This window comes from Strigops habroptila, chromosome 18 (genome assembly GCF_004027225.2).
Source record: "Strigops habroptila isolate Jane chromosome 18, bStrHab1.2.pri, whole genome shotgun sequence".
Taxonomy (NCBI): Eukaryota; Metazoa; Chordata; class Aves; order Psittaciformes; family Psittacidae; genus Strigops; species Strigops habroptila.
This window is the reverse complement of record NC_044294.2, coordinates 2208914-2233028: the sequence shown is the minus strand read 5'-3', so window position 1 is coordinate 2233028 and position 24115 is coordinate 2208914. Positions and strand designations below refer to the sequence as shown.

At 43.3% G+C, this 24115-nt stretch overlaps 1 protein-coding gene across 6 annotated transcripts in view; it reads right to left on the bottom strand.

The window, feature by feature from the left end:
* Positions 1-24115, bottom strand: part of RAP1A (RAP1A, member of RAS oncogene family) — a 38071-nt gene that overhangs the window by 1873 nt on the left and 12083 nt on the right. For 4 of the 6 annotated variants that reach the window (XM_030473627.2, XM_030473631.1, XM_030473630.1 and 1 more), the window contains 7 exons: positions 18070-18140; positions 14231-14314; positions 11205-11273; positions 9757-9813; positions 7954-8094; positions 3378-3521; positions 135-250 (listed from right to left, as the gene is read on the bottom strand). In XM_030473627.2, coding sequence (XP_030329487.1) covers positions 164-250; positions 3378-3521; positions 7954-8094; positions 9757-9813; positions 11205-11273; positions 14231-14287 — 555 coding nt within the window. In that variant the 5' untranslated portion in view covers positions 14288-14314; positions 18070-18140 and the 3' untranslated portion in view covers positions 135-163. Of the gene's footprint in view, positions 1-134; positions 251-3377; positions 3522-7953; positions 8095-9756; positions 9814-11204; positions 11274-14230; positions 14315-17219; positions 17268-18069; positions 18141-24115 lie in introns of those variants that run through there. The other 2 variants (XM_030473633.1, XM_030473632.1) reach the window with 2 other exon arrangements.

The following is a 24115-nucleotide window of genomic DNA, read 5'->3' as shown; positions in this document are numbered from 1 at the left end:
ATTGAAATCCATGTCCCACCCAAACAACTTGCAATTGTCAGCAGACAGAAGGGAGAGGAGTGAGTCCTCTCTCTGTTGGGATTAGCTCGTCGTCTGATTGCCCGAGCTGTAGGTAGAACTCAGACACCTCTTACCTGGCTCAGAGCTGCTGCACGATGGGAGTCTAAAGCAGCAGACATGATTTCTTTTTAGGCTTCTTCTTTTCCACTGGTGTTTTTCTATTTATCTGTCTGACCAGGTCATAAAAGATCTGAAAATGAAAAACACAAACTGAAAAATCCAAGTGATAAAACATGATGCAAGTGTCCAAACCTGGCGAGCTGATACTCCTTCCTGGCAGCTGCAGCCTGAGAAATTCCCTTAAACTGCTTGCATTTCCTAAACCATGTTTTTCAGGCAACTGCTTACGGAACAGGAGAGCACAGAGCTCACATCAGTGTGCAGAACATAAGGGAGCTGTAAACTCACATCCTGCAGCACACAGCTTTCTCCTCCAGGTTGTGCATGACCAAACGCTTCAGAAGAGGACAGCAATGAAATGGCAACAAATCCCTCGCTTTGGAAAAGTGGGAAAAAACTGAGGAATGACAAAACCTTTTTTAAAAGACAGGAATAACATCCTCAAGGATCATCATCTGTGCAGAGTGGAGCTAGGCCAGCAGCAGCGTGTTCTCTTTGTAGGGAAAGGCATCCCTCTTCCTTGGCTTCCACCTTCAAAAATGGTCTTCATTCACCCGCTGCATAGGATGCACTGTTTTGTTTTCCTCTTTGCCAAACACATCTGAGCTGTAACCACCTCACTTCTTTGCCTGCTCTTTTGAGTTTATTAATAAAATTACCAAGGAGAAGCGAAACATCTGCTCTGAACTCAGATGTTTCCAGAAGGGGATGGTTACAGGGACCTCTTTCAGCTGCAGAGACAAGTTTCTTGTGAACTTTTGCTGTGAGTTGTTTTCACAGCAATACTCAACCCATTTATAGCAAAATGAGCTTTGCAAAAATGCTTGGAGCCAGGTCACAGTATTGAGGAGAAACACTGAAACCTTCAGAAGGCTCCACCCTTGTCCTTGTTTACTTTTTTCCTTCCTGGAGTGGCTGACAGCTCACAAATACTTATTGATTCCAAGGAAATTCAGAAGACAAAGAAACAGTTTATAAGAAATTCCTTTGAAACTCTTTAACTGTGCACCAGTTAAAGTTTTTCATGTTTCAAAGGAAATGAACATGATGGTGGCTTTATCAAGCTCTTACGTAAAATATGGCTCCTTTCCTAAGCTTATTGCTGCTGCTTTCTATTATCAGCAAAAATAGCAGTTTGTACTCTCCAACGGACACAGTAAAGATGAGATACGAAGAGAAAGTTTCTGGAGAAGAAACCAATCAATAAGTGGCAGCATCTCTGCTGATATAAACCAGCTTTCAGTATTTAAGCCTTTATAACAAGAGCCAAGATGATCTGAATGTGATTATGACGTGCAGGAAGAGTCACTATCTGGAGGCACCAACGCTCTGGCAGATGAGACCCTTGAATGTTTTGAAGTAGAACCCTCTCACCTTCCCAGGGCTAAGGTAGGGGAAAAATCCCTCTGAAAACATAAGTTAGGTCATTTAAGTGCTAGCACTATGAGTGCAGAAGTCTGTAACATGGTTTTGGGAATGCCACTGTCCCTAAGAAAAGTCAGTGTGGTGCAAGAACATCACACACGTCACCAGGAAGACATCTGAAGCGCTGCTACTGAGATCAACTCTGTATGAAAAGCTTGTTATCTAGATGAAAGGCTTGTTTCACTTCCAGCAAATGCAAGCAGAAATTTCCCTTTCACCTAGATTTTAACAAAGATAGAAGTCCAAAAGTAGGGAAATAATGGAAAACACTTCCCCAGACCACGACCCAGCAGAACAAATGAATAACCAGCAGAGTCAGTTGCTTCATTCATGGCGTTTCTTCTCTGTGATTTCCTCGGCTTTTACGCTTTTCATAACTAGACAATATAAATTGGTATAAAACCAAACAATTAAGATCACAATAAAACCAGAAACCAATCTTCCAGATAGTAATTTCCTTCTTTCTCATCCGAGTCTCACTGGAGGCAGCAGGCATGACAGGGAAACGCAGAGACACAGGATTCACACATTAAGGATGACTGTAAGCTACAGGCATGCATTGCCCCAGGACAGCTCCGTGTTCTGCCTCCCGGAGAACCCCCTCTCCCACACAGCTCTCAGGAGCTTTAAGGCACTTTTGGCTAATGGGAGGTCAGCCTCTGCCACAAACTGTGGAAATACAAATAAACCAGAGTTTGTTACGCTCCATGGTGATGTGTTTGAGGACTGAGCCGCTAGTTTCTTCATTAACAGTCAGTTTTACTACAGCTCACACACAAAAATCCCTTCTGGCAGGAGTCTAGCTCAGCGAGCTATATTTACCAGGTTAGATTAGCGCACACTAGAGCGAGGCTAATCCCAACCACAGAAGCTGCAATTCATGCAGCCTGGAGCTCCCTTCCCGTTCAACCAGGCAGATCCAGAGCTGCGCAAGTCCCACCGGCTGCCAAGTTAACGCTGGGTCCAGTCCAAGATCCTACTGCTCCTGCTTATCACACAGCCTCCTCAACGGTCCCAGTTATCTCCTGGCACCAAACCTGCTATGCTCAGTGGGGTCACCTTAGCTTTTATGGCTGGAAACCCAGCCTCTGTCACAGTCAGATAATTCAGAGCAGAGCATAAAAACTTGGTGCCTGACGTCAAGCAGAGCTCCCTTAGCAGAGCTGAGCTACCCCAGGCAGCAGCAAAAGGCACACCGACTGCAAAGGTGTTTCTCATTTAGACACAGGGAAATGCTTAGACAGATAGATGTTGGCACACACTCTCAATAAGTTAGTGGCATGCCACAGGAGGTCTGTGATGGGATGTCTGCCTGAGCAGCCAGACGTACCAGGAATGTGAAAAGCAAATACTTCAAAAACAACAGCCAACACCATGCAACATGGCAAGTACAATGGGGCATAATCCATGTTCTGAACAGCAGCAGCAGTTATCTTGAAAAAGTATACTTTCCAGATAAAGTTTATCTAAGATAAGAGTCATCCAGTTAATTGGGCTTGCTCAGGACCCTCTGCTATTCATGTCCCCTGATGCAGGCCATAGAAAACACTTACCTGGAGAAGTCACCCACCCTTTACAGAGAAAAAGGAGCAGATCTCCTCAGAACAACCAGAAATCAGTAGCTAAATACACTGCATCACAGGCCTTTTTCAGGCTCAGACTTCAGAATCATCCTGAATCTTCCCAATTAAGAAATATTTGAAGGGTCACATGCTGATATAATGCAGCGTTCATGCTGAAGGAGGAAAGACAAAGGAACAACTGAAAGTTACCTCATTAACGTTGATTTTAGACTTTGCAGATGATTCTAGAAAGGCACAGTTACACCACTGTCTTGCTAAGTTTTGACCCTGTTCTTTGCCGACTACACGCTCTTCCTCCAGGTCACATTTATTGCCAACCAGAATCATTGGAACCTGGAGAGGAGACAAGCAAGAACGAGAGATCCATCAGCAATTTAATGTACAACATTGTGGCTTACAAAGGCATGCGAGGAGGGAAACATAGACAGCACGAATGCCAATCCAAATGAGAAGTTCAAGGGAGCTGACAGAGTAGAGGGGAATTCAGATGTCTGCTGGGAAAAGGTTGAACAAAGTCCATACTATTGACATCCTGGTTCACTAAGAATTAACCACATGGGGGACACTATAAAACCAAACAGCCATATTTCAGCACAATCTTAAACTAGTAAAGTTTCATTTTCAGGTCTCTACATCCAACACCATTCTAGTAAAAAACTTAATATACTACTGAAATGTAGAAAGGTTGGACTTCATGATCTTAAAGGTCTTTTCCAACCTATTTGGTTCTATGATTCTGGGACTTTTATGTGACAGGATGCTAACTTGCCTGCCAACATAGCCCATTTCAGACAACAGCACATACAGCACGTGTTTGAAGACATACATTGGATGTTTCAGCCCTTTGACTTGTCTTGTCAACCTGTTGTCAAACCACACAACAATAAATGGCAACACCTCTGAAAAGTTCTGCCCTGCACAGGGAATAAAAAGGAATATTCTTGTGCAGCCAAGAATCCCCATAGCCCTGTGCACAGGAACCCTGCCTTTCTCATCTCAATACAGTGTCTTACTACTGACACGGTTTGCATACACACAGAGAAGAGGATGTTCACCACAAAAGGCACAAACACTGTGTCTGATATTTACTAGCTTAGAATAATCACAATTCCCAACTAGTGACCAGCTCAGCTCCTGAAAGCACATTGCTTCCAGTAATCTATCTCCTGCAATATTAAACCAAACATCTGTTAGAATCACAGACTGGTTTAGGCTGGAATAAGTGATTTCAGAACGTGTTCTCTGCTTCTGGAGCAGCCTCTACTGCAGCTGTAGCCCACCAAGATGTCACAAATAGGTAGAAAAACCTTAAACAAGCCAATAAAAACCACCCAAAGCACCCAAAAAACCTCCGTCAAAATCACCTACCCTAAGGTGCTGCTTCCCTACCCACAAGGCAATGGGATTACAGCAGGGCCCTTCCCCAAGGCTACATGGATGGGACACGGCAGAGCTCCCCAGCTCCAGCCCATGTGTTCTCACAGCCAGTTTGGAGATAGATACCCAGATCAGGACTTTCTACACCTGAGAACTGTGGGTTACGTATGGATTTTGGAGCTTGCTTTGACGACCTGCACCTCACAGATCTCAGGGGATGATACAGGCAGAGCAAAGGTGGATTTTGAAGCATGAGACCACAGCTGATGTGCAGGACGCACTGCGGTGCTCTGTGTGCACACAACAGCATCCTGTTTCCCTTCTGCTATGTAGAAGTAGAAAAAAATAAAGAACTGCTGATAATGGGTGTGCACCCCGCTCCATTTCCTGAAGCATTTAATTCTTTGAACAGAAAATGAGTACTTTCCAGCTGGAAAATAAATCATCATCCACTTCCTCTGGCAATTTACAACACGCTGTATGTTTTTAATCTACTTCAGTGTTCATATTTATAGTCTCTTCCAGATTCAACTACACTCAAGATCCATTTTTGTATTTAAAACTCACAGCCACACCGATTAGAAAATGATCACGTTTTTATTTTGAGGAAAAGAAGGTTTACTTATTACATCAGAAACCTGAAGTCACAATACAGATGAGGCAAAGCCAAAAGCAGCTTGTTTCACATCAGAAAGCAACGGGATATTTATAACTTTATTGGCTTAACCCCATTCTTTACAGTTGTCTAAATAGTTAAGAGAAATTTTCTGATACCAAAACATAAAAATGTTAACATTATTTTCACATGTTAACATGTGAAATAATAGAGGAAAAAAGTTATATTTAGATGTTTAAACAGTACAGGCTTGAAAGACGTGAAATACTGCATAAGGTTATTTCAAAAGGTAGTAATTGTTTATTATAAAGCCAAAACCAGAGTTTGTTGAAGAACTAGCTTTTGATCATTTACTATTTCATGCAGAAAACTGGAATTTAAACTTTTGTTAGACGTACATAATTTAATGGCTTAAGTACTAGGGTGTTAACAGACACGTTCTGAAACTACAGGAAAGAGTGTGTTCTCCTAACTCAGCAGAACACAGCTGAAACGTTCAAAAGGTTCTCAGGCTTGGATTCAACAAGTAACATCCCCCCTAACACAAAACAGAAATGCCTTTTAATAATTAAATCAAATCACTGCAGTAAAAACGAAAGCAAGTCCCTGCTGCCCGATGAACTTGACCAGCTTACGGTGCAAATTCCCCTCCGGCGAGCGCAGCCGAGCCAAGCACCGGGCTCTGACCGGAGGCTAATACAGGACTCGTGTTACCAGGGATTTACACAAGCATAATCCCTACCTAAATGGAAATCAGTTTTGCATAAATAGAAGTTCAGCTTGTTAAACCAAGGAGGGAACCAAAGCCATTCAAAACAAGGTAATCAGGATACGGGAGATCCAAGGGAAAGCAGCAGCGTGGGGAGGGTGCCTCAGCCCCAGAGGAGCGGAGCTGCGGGCTGGGTTCATCCCACCCCGGCATGCTCAGCCCATCGCTCAAACTGCATTTTCCTGAATGCCTATTTAAATACAATACACATGGCTTAGAGAGGATTTGGCCTAAATTCATGTCCCAGCTCTGTTTGCCCGTTTTACAGTGCAGGAGGGCTGCACAAAGGCAAGGGCTGTGAGTGAGAGGATGCTGCAGCTTCCACAACCCCTCTGGCAAGTACCACCACAACCCAAAGCAATCAATGTCAAAGGCAGCAGCTACCTTCAAGCTGTCAGTGTAAAAAACCAAGCAATCTTTTCCACAATCCTCAGGGCAAACCTTTTGAATACATTACCAACTGGTAGGCAAAAATAATTTCAGCTTCTTTTGGAGGAAGTCTACACATAGAGAGTTCCCACACATCTCCACCAGCCACAGGGCTCCCTCCAGCCTCACTATAGAATCATAGAATCATAGAATCATAGAATCGTAAGGGTTGGAAAGGACCTTAAGATCATCTAGTTCCAACCCCCCTGCAACCACACGCTTCGAAATTAAAAGCCTACCAAGGAGTTCCAGTTACAGGAGCTGGAGCCCAAACTGGAAATACAGTCAACGGTTTTCTTCTGTCATACAGGACTGAATGCAAACTATCTTAATGTCATTTTTCCTTACTTGTAAGTTGCCCAGAGGAGCTGTGGCTGCCCCATCCCTGGCAGTGTTCAAGGCCAGGTTGGACACAGGGGCTTGGAGCAACCTGCTCTAGTGGAAGGTGTCCCTGCCCATGGCAGGGGTTGGAAGTGGAGGAGCTTTAAGGTCCCTTCCAACCCAAACCAGGTTGGGATTCCATGAAAATTACAGCCTTGCATCACTAGCTAAGACTCTTTCTTAGCTAAGACTAGCTAAGTCTCTTAATGATTTAATTCATTCATCCTTTGGGTTACAGATTTTGTCAAGAAACAGAAGGAACAAAGGAAACAAGAGTTTAAAAGCCTTGGACCGTGAGGGTGGCCTGCACAGTGCCATCACCATTCACAGGGACATACAGGTCCATAGTGCAAAGCTGAACCCTCCCTGCTCACACATGCCTGTCATGGGAGCAACAGACCACAGCCACTAACCCTTCAGCATCCTCCTTTCCTTCAGAAAGGGATAAGCATATTTTCATACAATAATCCAAAATCCCATAAAAGCTTTGGTTCTCATGGATTTGAATGAAGCAGAGCTCACAAACCAGAAGACTAACCCTAACAACACTTCAATTACAAAGCACAGTTTGGTCAACAAGCTGAACACATCCTTTTTCTTTGCAGTTCAAGTGCATCAACTTGAATTATGACACATGCAAACAGCACAGAGGGCACAGTGGACAGCACTGCCCTGCTCCAGGACGCCAGAGACCTTCAGGAATCATCCCAGCTTTGTACCTGAGCTTCCACTTCATACATTTGGGAAAAGCAGCGCCAGTCCCCATTGTAAAACAACTGCAGATCTACTAAGAACATCATTACTGGTACGTTCTACTGCTGGTTTTCTTCACACTTTGAGGGAAATAAAGAATTGCTAAAGCACAGTGGAAAAGGAAATGCAAATACTGGAGAAGAGTTGAGGGGGAAATAAAGAAGCTGCTCTTCATCAACTCCCACCATTCCCCAAAGACTCTTAGACTTCCATAAAGTCTGGAAATGAGAAAATCTAGTTTCATTATCCCCTTTAGCAGGTGTTGGACCTCAAATAACAACACTGAAAATAACCAACACCACTAAGAAAACTTACTTCAATATAAGACTTTGCTGTACAGCAAAGAATATTCTCCGAAGGAAATCCTGCTCACAAATCCCTCTATGCTTTACTTACAAACACATTTTAACCATTTGCAGAAGCAAAGATATTCTACTTACATCTTCAGTGTCCTTAACCCGTAAAATCTGCTCCCGCAGGTCCTGTAAGTCGTTAAATGTGGACTGTGCTGTTATAGAATATACTAGTGCAAACCCTTGGCCGTTCTTCATATAGAGATCCCTCATTGCTGTGAATTGCTCCTGTAATCAAACAGTTTGAAGAGCAATTAGCTAGTGAATGCAGTTAATGAACATTTACAAAGGAATGCTTTTATGGGAATGGAGACATGAATATAGTACTGTACAGCATGTATTTCCATTGCTACCCCTTACAGAAATCCACCACAGCATGCAAATTTAATAAAAGCATTAACACATCTCTTTCCCTTTGGTTTTCTTCTCCCCAACAGAGAAACAGACTTCTTGAAAAAAAATGGGAAAAAGACCAAGAGCAGCAATAAAACTATATCTATACAGACTACTGTATGCCCCGAGCCATAATACAAGGTGTTACGATTTGGCTGACATATTTTGTAGTGCTCTTCCATTTATTTTCTGATATGGTGTTCAGCACGAGTCTGCCATCAGGCCAACTTCCCCAGGCAACAGATATGGAGTAGAAATTCAATTTCTGCTCTACCATGATATTGGAACAGGCCTCGGTGCCACAGCCTCACTATTTAATTGTGAGCACAACAGGGTGGGAAGGCACTGCCTGCTCACCTCTGAACACACAAAACTATACTCTACTCATCTCTAGCATGAAAATGGCTTAAAAGTTCAATGCAATGAAATGCAACAGCAGGCTGAAAATCTGTACCAGATGAGAGGTGCCTTTGTCCAAGCCTGTCAAAGGAAGCTTTACCAGAACCATGGAACAATGATTTCTGCTTCCACGCCTTTGCATTGCTGTTGGTAATTTTCAAAGCTTTCTAAATAAAACTAACTTTTAGGAAGCATGTCCTCCCCTGTGATGTGCACTCAACCATTACAGGGCTGTTTGTTTAGCAGCAGGACTTTGCGTGGTGGTAACACTGGTATGGCAAAAGGAGCTGCAGCACAGACCCAGCTGCAGGCTGGGAGGACACGGGCCTCCTGAAGCAGCACAAAGCAGGAGCAGGAAGATGCCACCCAGGTAAGGAGTATTCTGAAATCCTCTCCATGTAGGCTGAGGAGGCAATCCCTATGCCTTGCCTAGAAGTGGCTTCAATCTGTGTCTGTGTATTCTGGACACTTGCAAAATTAACATGTCAAATTATTCTGTATCAGTATGTTGATAGCGAAACGATGGTGGATGGTAGTGAAGAGGTGAGGGGCAGGGGAACAACCAACCCGTGTGTCCCAGCACTAAGGCACCAGCTGGGGAATGGGTTCACTGTGGTGCTGGCAGGGCTGCAGACAGCTCTCACCACACTGGGTTTTGGGCTATTTAACAAAATCATTCAATTTAAATTACTGCATAGATTCCCAGCCTGGTTTGGGTTGGAAGGGACCTTAAAGCTCATCCAGTTCCAACCCCCTGCCATGGGCAGGGACACCTTCCACTAGAGCAGGTTGCCCCAAGCCCCTGTGTCCAACCTGGCCTTGAACACTGCCAGGGATGGGGCAGCCACAGCTTCTCTGGGCACCCTGTGCCAGTGCCTCAGCACCCTCACAGGGAAGAACTTCTGCCTCAGAGCTCATCTCAATCTCCCCTCTGGCAGGTTAAAGCCATTCCCCCTTGTCCCATCACCATAGCCCCTTGCAGATGATCTACTGGTTTTGCTTGGGCAGGGTTATACTAGTATAAATTCTATTCTTAATCTCTCATCTCATTCTTAACCAAGAAACTCTATACCAATTAGAAAAAGGAATTATACTTACTGTCCCTGCTGTATCAAGGATTTCAAGCATACACTGTTGACAGTCTACTTCCACTTGCTGGGGAAAAGAAGGGAAGAGACAGTTAAAACTGAAATGGGACAGGCAAGAGGAATCTCAGCTTAATTTTCACTTGTACCACAAAGCCAGCACTTCCCCAGTGCTAAGAGAGGCGCTGCTATAAGAGGATTAGTTATACCCCAAGCCAGGCATTTGGGTCAGCTCACTTATGCTCCAGGACTCTGGTGATTATAAAGGCTTACACTCACTGTAAACATCTCAAGTGAGGTCATAAACATCTCAACTCAATCCACTCTAAAACTCAAAGGACCTTAAACTTCCATTTTTCTTTGCTGCTGGGATGAAGGGAGTGAGGAAGAAAAGACAAAGCAAAAAGTTTAGTGATCCTCACTGTTTGGCTTAGCAAATCTTCCACTTACTGAGCAATGTCTCAGATCCAACAAGGGTAATTCCAGGAAAGTCAGATAAATTTAACTGCCAAACTCAGACCACAATTTACATTTAATTATCACAGGCACAAATGTCAGCAGTTTTTGGTTTATGTTTGGGTGCCTTTAATTATGGTAACACTAATGCTAATCTGTAAAACAATGGGTTACTTGACATCAATGGAGTGAAGAAAGCAGCTCTGTTGATAGAAATGCATAACATGACAGGGATCCTGACAAGGACTTCTACTCAGCAATTACAAGCCTGTGTCCAAAACAGCCCTAAAGAATTTTATATGCCTCCAAAGCAAGCAGAATGCATTTGAACTAAATGGCAAAGCAGCCATGGTGCATAGCAACTTCTACGGATAGCAAGTATTGGTATCTTTATGTTTTGAAGTAATAATTCTACGTCAAATTACAGCAAACAGATCTGAGTTGCAGTCTGCCCCTCGTTTGGTTGAGCTGTTCCTATCCCCAGGCATCAACCAGAAGCACTGGCAGGAGATGGGCATTACACTCGTGTGCCAGCCACTACAGCTCACATTCCAGTACAAGTGAAGACACAGATGAAGAGAGCAGAGTTGCAGCCTCCAACTGCCTCAACTTGAGTCATCAAAGATTTAAAGTGAAAGCTCTTGGTTATATGCAGTAACAGAGATTTAATCCTCCTGATAAACAGAACTAAGTTAGGGAGCAGTCCAATGAACAGCAAAATTTGTCATTCCCCAATAATTCAGCTTTATAGTAGCTAATGCAATTTGTCTGACTGCATTCAGACCTTAAGCTAGTAAAGTACTCCATAAAGCCAAAGGAAACTATCTGAATGAAACCATTTCCAAGGCTGATGCTTTTCTACACATCACTTTCCTGCTGCAGTGTCGTGCAGCCGTAAGACTTTCTCAGAAAAGAGCCTTTCTCATTCCAATAAGCTTTTGTTGCATTATTAAAAAGGAGCAAGCTCTACAAGAGTTGAAAGAAATAAAAATGCTGTTATTTTACCTTTCTGTATGAATCTTCTATTGTTGGATCATATTTTTCAACAAAAATTCCCTGAACAAACTGTACAGTCTGGGGAGAAAGGAAAGAAGAAAAGAATTAAGTGAACTGAGCACGACCAGTAACATTTACCAAGAATGGCTTTATGAGCAAGCAACATCACGAAAACTACTCAACACTGTGAAAATTCAATAGTGAGAAGCAGAGAAGAAGACATAAATTTTCATTTCTTTTATATAAAATTTGTGTATTTCCTGTTGTTTTAAGAATCACTTTGTTCAAGCCCATTTTCAAAGCATTTTTTGAAATATAAACTGGTTGGTTGCTTGCTTGTTCATAAAAGATGATACCCTCAAAAATGCCTTTATTTTAGTGCCTGTGACTTCAGAAGAATAAAAATCACCAAATTTGGAAGGCTTGAAATTCAATCAGAAGAACAGGCAATCTGTACACTGTGGAATATCCGCATTTCAATTCAAATCACAATAGAGTTACATGGAGCTACTCTGGATTACATGCCCAGGGCACAGACATATTTCAGAGCAGCAAGTTACAACTGGAGTGGCTCCAGATGCTCAATGTGTATTAACCCATTAAAGGAGGAGACATTACTCATTTCAAAGAGAAGGTCTTTCTTCCTGTATGTAATTATTCAAAGTCAATCTACTCTTAACACTTCCCATCAAGTTGCCATTCAGACGTGGCCCATCTCTGGATGTCCCAAGCTCCATATGCGACCTGCTTTGGCTCCTGTCACTCTGCAGCTTTACTTATCCACTGCAAGGCAAAGCTTTTTGTTCCTTCTCACCCCGTGTCTCCACCCTCTTGCCTACAATAAGGTAGCAACACAGCACACGGGTGTCCCAGGTTTGGTTGATGTTTGTAAAACAAGGTGGTGGTATATAAAAGTAAGTGCTAAGATCCCAGCACTTAAGTCTGTCTCTTTAAAGCCACAAACAAGTGTTTTAATACAAATTCTGCAAAGTCACTACCTGTTCCAAGCAGCCGTGTTTTGTTTGGACAGAAGGCTGAGATTTTTCTGCAAGAGGGCTCACATTTGTTACACAAGTACTTGCAAGCTTTCAGAGTGGCATATGCCAGATACATGCAGAACATCTCGCTGTGTGCTGGCAACTGAGCAGTTCCTCACGGTTTGCTTTCTTTTAACATAAGAAGAAAAGATTTCTAGTACTACCTTATTTAAAAATCATCCTCTATCACTGAATAAACCTATTTTACACTCTAATGATCAAAGTCTTTGCTTCTCCAATATTTACTTGTCACACTGAATGGTTGTCCCAGGCTGCCCTTTAGATAACAAATCTCAGCAAAATCATTATAATAAGATGCCACTATTAACTGTATGTAAGACAACTGGATACTCTTGGCAATACTGTTTACCCACTGACACTCCAGAAGATACTTACCCTTATTAGAAATGGAGAGAAAACTATCATGCAGGAAAGAAAGAAATTGCAATATAACTGTGCCTTAATACCAGTGAAGGTTTTTCTGCTATCCTGCCATCATTACCCAAAGGCACAATCAGCATCGTATTGGCACAGAAGAGTTAAAGCAGTAAGGAGGATTTGCAGTGAAACAACACCATATTGTAATCTACACTCTCAATGAAAACACAGAGCTGAACACCAGCCTCTTTGTTAGACAGTTTAGCTTATACAGCTCGAAGAAAGAAATTTTAAAGTGACCTCTCTATGATTTTAAATCCCACCTTGTAACCTCTCCTTGCTAATGCTTGTAATTAAGCAGGCAGTCACCTTGAAAGCTAAGTATTCACTCTTAGCTACTAATTGGCACTTACCATGTGCTGTTATAAACATAATGGATCCATGTTGCATATGAATCACAATATATGCTTACTTAGCACCTACGCTGTCAAGAAGAATTTAACTTTTGTTTACCAGGCTAAGTATTTGCATTTCAGCTATTGAAAAGGCCAGTGATGGATGCTGACTCAGACTGCACATCACAACTAAGGAAATTCAAGTATGAATGATGCTGAGTAATTTTTATGTACAGCATATCAATAAGTGCCTTATTTTACCTAGTGAGTAAAACATCACGTAACAAAAGCAAGATACTCAAACAAGGGGACGCTGGTGCAAAAAGCAATACGGATCGCTTAGAAGAACAGAATATATCAAAACAATTTTACACCTACATCTTGTAAAGATTAGGAAGGGATCTCTGAGAGAGTACATCAAATTTGACAGCTAACTGAATAATCTTTCCTCATGTTCATCTGGATTCTGCAGGTGATATACCAAGATTATTAGGAGCCCATTTCAGCAGAATAAACAACAGTGCAAGAAGCAGTGTCTACAACATGAAGGGCTGGTCAGCTATTATCATCTGCTGTGAAAAGGAACACAGTGTAGTTCCTTGTTTTAGATAACTTTACACTTGACCAGTTCTTTGCCTTTCTTGTTGGAGTGAGCTGCTTGACTGATCTGTGATAAATAGGTGACAGAAATCTCTCTTACAATGCTTTACTATCAACTCTGCTATGTAAACCTCTTATTAGAAACAACCAAGTACTTAAGGAGTGCAAAGTGTCATCACTCTATGCTTAGCCCTCTGCACTGCACACGCTGAAGGTGACTTCTTGTTTTCAGTCCAGGCTGCTCATTCAGGTTCTGTCCAGGATGGCAAACACACAGCCTTCAAGGTATGCAAGGCTGCAACTACCCCTAACTCACTGCCTTGCATGGCTACACTTCACTCGCTGTTCTAGTGTAGGTTAGGCTTTTAATACTTAGATACAGCCATCCAGTCACTTACAGTATTATACCCATGCAAGAAGCAGAAATGAAATGCCAACTCTTGTAACAGTGATAGATCACCTGCTGCTTCTCCAAAACCATGACACACATTCACAGCAGTGTAAGAGTAGCTACATGGAAGTCACTACACAAATATGCCAATGCATTTAATTAAATGGGCCTATCTCATTGCAGACGATGCTTGAAGTTTGAGTACTGGATTCAGAACTGCTTCCCAAAACTCACCAAAGCGGACTTGCCCACACCTCCTGAACCAAGGACCACTAGCTTGTACTCACGCATGGTGTGGTCTGTTCAAATAGTGACGATCTGGAAAGCAGGAAAAGAGCCAACAGTTAAAAGCTTACCCTAAATTTGTAACGTGTACAAATTTATGACACTGTCTTCTGAAAGTAGCAACATGCTCCCCTTCTGCTAGTACTCCTGAGAGTAAAAAGCTCCTTAGTAACAGCTATGGGTTTTAGTTTTCCACCTGAACACTAGTATATATGAGATGCCCAAAACTGGACCTGTTAGCCTGTTGGGGCTTGGAGAGGAAGAGGATGAATACACCATGACACAAACACAACGCAGCCGCACACACACGCTCCCAGCTGCCTGTCCTCTGCATTCTCAACATTTTATAGCAGAAAACAATGAGTATCAGACCAGAAAATTACATCAGAAAGATGCAAGTAGAGAGGTTTCTTTCTCCCACCCAGCCCCAGCAGGAAAGGATGTAGGTCAGTATTTTCTCTCTGGAAAAGGTCAGGCCTAACGCATGCCTGCCAAGGCAGAACCTCTCTGCTCACCCAAGCAGGGACTCTGCCTTTTTATGGCAATCCTGCAACTCCCTCAACTCACTACGCAGCACCAGAAACCTTCTCATTCTCCTCGAGATTCCCTGACAAATAAGGCAAATGACAAAGCTGGTGATAAACATTTTACACTATGTTTATAGTATAAGCCAGGCCGGGCTGTCCCTATCAACCCAGCTCAAGCAAACAATGACCTCAGCAGCTAATTATCTTCCCCCCTCTTCCCCCAGCAAGATAGCGCTTTCTTCCCAAGTAAGGCTTCAGAAACACGAGTGCTATGAGGCTGGGCGAGCTGCATTTCTCCAAGGCATTTCAAACCAACGTTGCCACAGGATTTATGGGTTCACTGGCTCTAGAAATAAATACACTGCTTTAGAAATAAATACATACTCCAAGTAGTTTGATAGAGAAATGTATCACCTTGTCGACTACCGTTAACAACAGCCTGCGAAGAACAGGGATTCTATTTTATGGAAGACTCCCTGACAATCTGTGTCTCAAGTTTATATAATCATTAAATCAGGTCTGCTTTTTCCCCTCCTATCATTTCAATTCCCAAGGGAAAGCTGGAAAACAGAGAGTTAAGAGGAAGCCCACGTGTTGCAGTGCACCCACAGCTGCTGAACACGTTACTGGAGACCCTGCCCAAACATCCTACTTTTAACTCTCACTCCTCAACCACAGTATGTTTTATGGTCTAAATGTTTGAATAGAAGTAAAAAAAGCCCCGTGCAGCTGAAGAGGGGCATACAAATTCTGCAGCTCGTTCAGCACAACTTGAAGCTCATTTTTAAGTCAGAAATACAGGGCTCACCTGCCCGCGCTAAGGCTTTCTTCAGTCACGTAACCAAGCTGTGCTTCCCTCACGCAAGCCTCAGGGGGGAATAAAGCCAAAGCTATCAGCAGCAGCCCTTAGTTTTAAGCACCCTGGGGTGGGTTTTCTTTAACTCTTGTAGCCTACATGAGCTGCAGTTGCTTAACTTCATAGAAATTGTGAAATGAAGTCAAACTGAAAGGGATTTTCCGGAATGGTAACTTTGAGTATCTGAAAGCAGAGCAAGCAATGTCTGTGCACTCTAGTACACTGACAATGTTTTCGGTTAGAATTCTGGCAGCTGTAAGGTCTTCTGCTTGAAAAGTTCCCCAAGAAGAAACATTCACTTCCTTCCTTTCAAAAATCATGATTTTGCATGGGAAGGAGAGGGGAATTCCAATCAGTGATGATGTTCCCCTTGATGAGCCTTAGGAATTAAAAGGCAATGCATTTTTTACAAAGTATAAATGCAAGTTATTGATCCACTTCACGTTCCTACAGTTCCACAGCCTGGTCCACCTAAGAAAACCCAGAAAGCAATCAAGCTAAGGGTTAAATTTAGCTGTGAACTCTTTCACTTCTTATTTATAGTAAAAATACTTGTGGGAAAGTTTCAGCTGGGAGTAGTACAAGACCAACTTCTCATTTCTCCTCTACAGTATTTGCTGATTTTTTTTTTTTTCAGGTGGAACAGGAAACCAAGATCCTGAAACTTTATTACTGAACCCTATTACTGAGCCTTATTACTGTAAGCCCCACACGCCGTAATTATCTTGTAGCTCCTTCACAAGTATGTTAATGTTATCTGTTTATACTACATGAATAGAGTGCTCAAGAAATTACTATGCTGCATCCTAGCCAACTTTTCATTTGGCAACTATTTATGCCCACCTAAATACAGTTAGACACAGCAGCATTCATTTCCATGCAGAGCTCTGTGTAGTGGAGCCGCATGCTGTGAAGCAACGGCTATGTTTCAAAAGGGAATGGTATTATGGGTGTTAAGTGTTTCTTTTGAGTCAAAAAAATAATATGATCACTAAGGAGTGTAAAAAAATCCCAGACTTTTAGTGTTGTTGTAAATGTTGTGAAACTGGTCTCATTAGCTCCAACCCCCTGCCACAGGCAGGGACACCTTCCACTAGAGCAGGTTGCTCCAAGCCCCTGTGTCCAACCTGGCCTTGAACACTGCCAGGGATGGGGCAGCCACAGCTTCTCTGGGCACCCTGTGCCAGCGCCTCAGCACCCTCATAGTAAAGAATTTCTTATAATATCTCATCTACATCTAGCCTATTTCAGCTTAAAGCCAGCATTAATCTCTTTATTTCTTTAACAGCAGCATCGCTTTGCTGCTACTGTCACCGACACTGCCTGGGAGGCAACAGAAACATATAGTCAGTTGTTCAAAGCGTCAGCCCCAAGATGCTCAGCTCCCTCCTGAAGAAAGAAGGGCCCTACCCTGCGAACAGATGAAGAGGTGAAGAAAAGACGCAGGATAGATGGTTTAATATACAAAAGTGAAAGGAAATGCAGGCAGGATGGCAGAAGGATGCAAGCGCAGACGAAGCTGTAACCTGAAACACTGCTCCGAGCACCCGCTCACCTGCATCTTCACCCAGGCAGCACTCTCACGCTCTCCTAAAGGCACGAATCGTCTTTCACCCTGCTGTAACCGAGTGGCTGAATCAGGGGATGAAGAAGTAAAACTCTCGGGGTATTTCCCAACCAGCGGAAGCAGCCAGGCAGAGGCTATGGGGAGGGTGGTGTGGGGAGAGCAGCTGAGGCCCTTCAGGAGATAAACCTGATGCAAACATCAGCCTCTCTTGTTACAGAAGTTTCACCAGCTCATCATGAAGTTTATAATTTGGGTCATGGGGCGAGAGAAGCAGAAAGAAGATAAGTGAACACAGCACTGGGAGAGAGAGTGGGTGCAAGAACTTCATGCTGTGCACTGCAAACACCCAAGTACGATTTAATACACCTGAAGGAGGCAGTTTGTATTTATTAGTTTCCCCTTCTCCAAACACTGATAGAGCTATGAGTAGCAGGAGGTGCAGATATGCTGCTCAGTGCGAGGAAGACAGTGGTGAGAGCACGTGAGTTGATGGTTTTGTATAACTCGATGAAATGCTGGCCAGAACCGATGACACAATCTCCATTAAGAAGATAACAAAAGACTTAAAAATCAGAGCAGACACATTCTTGACTCAGCCTTAAAAACCCTGGACTGTAATCACAGATCTGCATTTTGTACTTTAGCAGAGGACATCAGGAAAGACAGAACACAAAGCTTCAGGGTTTCTTTTCCCTACCACAGGAAATCAGATTCAAATAACCCTTGATTTTAAACAAAACACTATACACTCATCCATTCAAAAATTTCCCCAACTGCCTGTGTTTTCACAGCTAGAAATTTCATCTGAAATATATTGAGAATATTAAAAACCTCCTACCTTGGCATAAAAGATCTCTCATCAGTGTTAGCAGCCTTACTGAAGGTTTTTCCAGGCTCCCTAACAAGGGACTGAAAGAAAAAGAAGAATTAATCAGTTCTCAACTGACAGTGTATGCAAGCAGCAAACCTTAATAGCAATACAGTCTGCAGACATGGTAGGAAAAGATTGCCGTCACAGGGGGAAGTCCTCTCAAATCATCTAAATAGCTTGCCTGTTGTTCCTTTACTTCAATTTTGACTGGATTTTTATGTGAAGTTGCCCCTTCTGCCCACAATCCCCTACCTGTTATCTGATGACTGCATTTGCAAATAGCTCACACACATTTCCAAAGTCTTTTTCCCTTTCCTCTGTAACCACCTTCTACCTCAACACCATGGATTCAACCCCCAAAAATATATTGATGACTACCCTCCCTCAATTTCTGACCATTTATTGCCCAGCTAACCCAAGGGTGGGAATTTTAAAGAACAGTTCGATGATCAACTCCTACTGAAAGTCAACAGGATCTGGGCTCCCAAATCCCTTCTTCCAACTTACTTGGAACCCCCTCCCTGCTGCCTCTGCACCTGCAGCGCGCCATGGGAAAGCATCACCCCTGAAACTCGGGCCTATGTGTTTCTGAAGAACAGGCTACAGATAACAGCTCAGCAAAGATATTTATAACCTGAGTCAGTACTAAATGAGTCAGAAGGCTCGGCTGGACTGAGAGGCAGAGCAGAAGGGGAGGAATCTGCTCCTCCGCAGCTCCTACTCACTGTGGTGAAGCTGCTCAGGCATTTGGGACAGGCGCTGGTGTCCCACAGCAGCTGAAGCAGGGCTGGAAACACCACCGAGGGCACTGGCTGGGCTTCCACTGCATGCTGAGCACGTGTTCAATGGGTAGGTTTAAACAGACAGAGCCATATTTTAAGAGATTAACAGACTCCATCCATTCTGACAAACTGGATTAACCAAACCCTCATCCGAAAGCTGGCTGCTATGGATCTCCAAGCACTTGGGAGCTTCCCATGCTCTCCAGGTTCTTTCCTCCCCTTAACCAGTTTGCTTTTCCTACAGCAAAAAGACAATTTTCTTCTTCAGTGAAGATGGGCGCTGCTTAAGCCAGATCACCTTGTTCCTGTGAAATTTTTCTCCTTAATATACTCTATGGAAGACATCACTTAAAAAAGACAAACCGAGAGCCGTGTAACCTGGTTTGAGGTTGTATCAAGTTTGCAATGCATTTTAGGAGATGAAAACTTAGTACTTTCTACTATCAAGAACGCAGGAGAAAGACAGCTATGTTTAAAGCAGCCCAGCTTCAAATCACCCTGACTGATTTTAAAGGGGAGAAAGCATCACTTAACCGCTCACAATCGGCATCACCGTGGTAAATCCCCATGACTGCTGCAACACCTACAAATTAAGTTATTTTATGGAGTCCAACAGGTTTCTTTCTTGTAAGAAGCATACAGCATCTGTACAACTGTGCTGCACCTCTGCAGCCAAGAGGCACGATCTCACAGCACACTTCTGCGTGCAGGGAGGGTGTACCACACACCAGTGCCAGACACAGTATCACTGCACACAGGAAACAGAAGCATCAGGCACTGATGTTATCAGGGTATCTCTGAAATGAATCCAGCATCCTGTGCTGTACCTCTCCAGCCCATGCATGAGCCCTGCCGTGCCCTGGCCCTTGCCTTCTCCTCCAGCCACACACCACAGTGGGATGGAGAGGGACAGGCCATTCTTCCCAGCCCTGCCAGCACAGACATCACACGTGTGACACTGCTTGAAGAGCATCTACAAGCCATGACAAAAGAAAAGGACAGACGGGAAGGAACAGAGTTGCACCCTGCCAGAGGATGCAGCATCTCACCCACCGGTCCTTGAAAGCAGGACAAGTCCCAGTGTCACCATCCTCCTGCCCCAGTAACCCTGCTGGCTCCTTGTCCATGTGCTTTAAGACTGCAATACTTGTGGTATCACAAACCTTTGTTCAGTAGGAGTGAACTGCAGCAGCAGTGACACTTCAGACAGTAACCATAGCCATGGCTACACGCTGCTATGCCAGAAGAGTCCTCAGCCTTCAGCCTTTTATAGGTTCAGACACCAAAGTCTCTACCCACTACTGAAAGCCTCCAGCTCTGTTTCTGTTTCTCTCTGGTTTTGGAGCAGCAGATCAACATCCACAGACTAGTCTGCCAAGCAAGTGCTGTACTGCAGGAAGCCTTGTATTTTGCTTTTCCTTGCTGACCCCAGCTCTGGCTCCCTGGCCTTGCCCAGGGTGGAAATGAGTGTCCACTGCTCCTGATCCTGCAGCCTGGGAAGCACAGACTTACCCCAAACACCGATGGGCAGCCGCTGCCTTTCACTAACAGCCCAGGCTCACAGGCTTCAACTGCCTGAGTAAAGAAGAAGGTCAGGTCAAGGCAAAGATACCGTGGTCCTTCAAGCCCCAGATGAGACAACCTGGCTTTACGTGGCTACCTGCTCTTCCCAAGAGCATTTCTGAATGCTTCCAAGGGATAAAAGAAGGAATTGTTCCCGTTTTAATGGTACAATCATAGGAAGTTTAAATGAAAACCACGTAATTTGGGGTTTGGGGTTAGGGGGGGTCCAAACTATTTCTCTTTAGCAGCTCAGCATCCGGAGCCATGGGCACATGCCACCCTAGAGCCACAGAAATCAAAATGGTTTAGAAACAGGTAACAAAGCTGTTAGAATCCTTGTCAACTATTTTTCCAACTATAATAAGAAGCGAGTCTACAGCAAAGCAGAGCTCATCCAGGCAGTTCTTGCTGCAAGCATTTGCTTGGCTCCAAGCTGTACACACCTGAAAACAGGGATTTTTAGTGAAAACGCTGACCCAGTCTCAGCTACAGGGCTGAAGAGAGATGACAACTCAGCAACACAGACATTATTTTCACTCAAAAAGCACAATGCACAGCCCTAGTTTAAAAAAGGGTGAGAGAAAGGGAACAGAAAAGAGCAAGGCACCAAACAAGCACACATCAAACCACAAGCATCAGTTCCTAGAGACAACGTGAAAGGGCCTCTCAAGGCACAGCTTCTACAGCCACGTGCGTCGCTAACCTGACATGTATTTTCCTCTCTTGTTGTTCCCTCTCTTGTTGCAGAGATGCACCGGGTAGGAGAAAGATAGGGAAAGGTATCCCTTGGATAGAGGGGAGAGAGAAGGGAGCAAACACCACTCACCCAGCTTTTGGGAAGGAAGAAAAGAGAATAACCTCCTGAGTGCTGCCCTGCTCATCACCCACACCTCCCTTGTTCATTTTCACATGCAGAAACCAAAATATTTAACATTTCCAATAGGAAATGTGCATTCAGCATTTTACAGATCTGTGAGAGAAACATGGGGCTGGCTGGACCCCTGTGGCCATCATTCTCCCATTCCCTGAGGCAGGGGCAGATTCCAGGGACGTTACAGCCACATGTCTTGGTTATTTTTATCCTGGCACTTAAATACTCAATCATGGCTACTCTAAACAAGACTGTTTAATTTTGAACTTGTAAGTGTTCCTCATGCCGTTTTTTTACGTTACTATCAACTAGACCATGAAAAAGGGTTTTTTGAAGTGTCTACAAAACATTGCTCAATATCCTACCAAAATCCCTTCATTACTGAGAGCCGTGTTTGCAAAACAAACTCCAATCCGGCACTTCTGCAAAGGCAAGATTTATGATGATCAAAATCACATTAAAACTGACAGATTCCCTCCACAATAAAAAAAACCCCAAACAAATAGAAAGAATGATGCAACAATGAAGGCTGGAAACACAAGACCTGAGGCTCTACCCTTGGCTTCACCGAGGACCTGCACTTGCCAGATTGTAGGCACAAAGTGCCTAGTTCAGGCACTGCCAAATGACAGCTTCACTCACAACCTGCTCCCATATTTGTTATACATCATGTTCTTAGATATTAAATTACTCAATGAAGTCAAAAGCACATTAAATACTTCCCTAATATTAATCAAAGCTGTCAACGATTACGCAATTGTTACACACGAGCTACGGAAACGTGCCGGGAGGAGGGACGGTGGATCACAAATGAAAGGGTGTTTGCCTGCAAATCACACAATTACTTAAGAGACACCTCCCATAAAAAGCAGTGAGACAAACACCACCATAGACTTTCCCTGTAAGTTAGCACAGAATTCACTTAAATAATGAAAATCACAGCCATGGACTCACTTGCCAAGTCCCTTCCCCAAGGCAGTGAATCTCTCTGTCTTTAGGGCACACAGAAAACCTCCTTAATGGCCTTTCCTGAGGCCATTAACATCATAAAAATGAGGGGAAAGAAAAAAGACCAAAAAAGAGACAAGAAGCAGGACTTCAATGTGACTTTAAAGTAAATTTGACAAACTTCCACTCACACAACCTTCAGAGTCTGCCTTGTTATTACTCATTATCACTGTGGTATCTGACAACCAAGTAAATGTCTTTCGTATATTAACATTTTATAGCAGCATACATCTCTTACACATTATGGCAGGAATCTCACCCTCAATTTTACAATTTTAACAGTAAAAACTTTAGCATTTCCACTGACTGCTTTCAGCACCAAATCAAATACAACTCAAGGCAACAAGCATGTAGCTAACTATATACACCATCATGCCATAGGACGTGTCACTACCCAACTGCGGAGCATTACTGACTGCAGCATCCATACAGTCTCCCCAAGTTTATAACCTTTTGTTCTTCATAATTCAGTGCAGGGGAAACCCTGAGTTATTTCTTGTAAAAACGAGGAAAATGTTTCTGCTTCCAGAATTTAAATGGTCTAATCCACCTAGTTTATACTTTTATAACTTCAGTGTTAGAAAACAGGTATTTTGGACATTTAGAAACACACATGCTCCTCAGGGGAGCCTAAGAATACCAAAAAACTGAACCATAGAACCAACAGAATGGTTTGGGTTGGAAGGGACCTTAAAGTTCATCTAGTACCAACTCCCTGGCACAGGCAGGGACACCTTCCACTAGAGTAGGTTGCTCCAAGCCCCATCCAACCTGGCAACCTGAAGCAACTCATAAGTGAATTCCAATTTCCTACAATAAAACTTGGGAAGAGAACCCAGTCCTGAACCACTACTGTGCTAAAAAGCATTTTAATAAAATAACTATAAACTGAATTCACTGGGATTAGTGAAAAGCATAACAATATTACAATACTGTACCATTTTAATATTCCTAAAAGTGAATTTTCACCAACTATTTGTCAAACAAGAAGGCAGGAACATTTTAATGACATACCTTGTCCAAGTGAGAGGCAATCATGATTCTATCAATCATGAAATCTAAATACTTGTATTTGCTTTGAAGTACTAGCTAGAAACAAAAACCCACAGCCAGAAGCACATGCAAAAAACCAAGCTAGTGACAAGCCAAATGAGCAAACAGGTATTTGAGAAACGTGACATTGTTCTGAGATGTTATTTGAAGTGTGCAACCGGAAAAAGGCAAGAGAGCAGCCTGCAAATCTTGCACACATCCATTCTCAACAGCTAAAGTCCCGGCCGTGTGCTCCTCTGAACTGCGTCCAAATCGCCGGTTTCTGCACAATTTCACATCCTCCGCAGTGCATTGAGGAGGTTACTGACGCAGGGCCAAAGCCATAAAAGCCTGGGCTAAGAGTAAAGTCCTCTAGCAACAGAGTCGTCCTTTCTGCCTTCAGTGTTGTGCTGAACCGGAGCGCTGAGCAAATTAACTACAGCACACACAAACAAGGCAGGGAAAGAACCTTCTGTGGAGACAGCAGGAATTCTGTTAACGTGAAAAAGTGATTTTATGCACAAATGGAGATTAATCTTCCTCAGTCCGTAATCTTTTCTGCAACCACCTTCATGCTGACCTTGCAATTTTAAATATCAGAATGTTAACTTCTATGGAAGCAACTGCCTACTTATTCATTTGGAATTGCTTTGCTATAGAGGCACTCCAGGCAAGGAACAAGTACTTTGGGCAGCCAAAGCTTGCCATGCTGAAATGGCTAATTTCTTTTTTGTCCTATTGGTCTGCACTTGCAGAA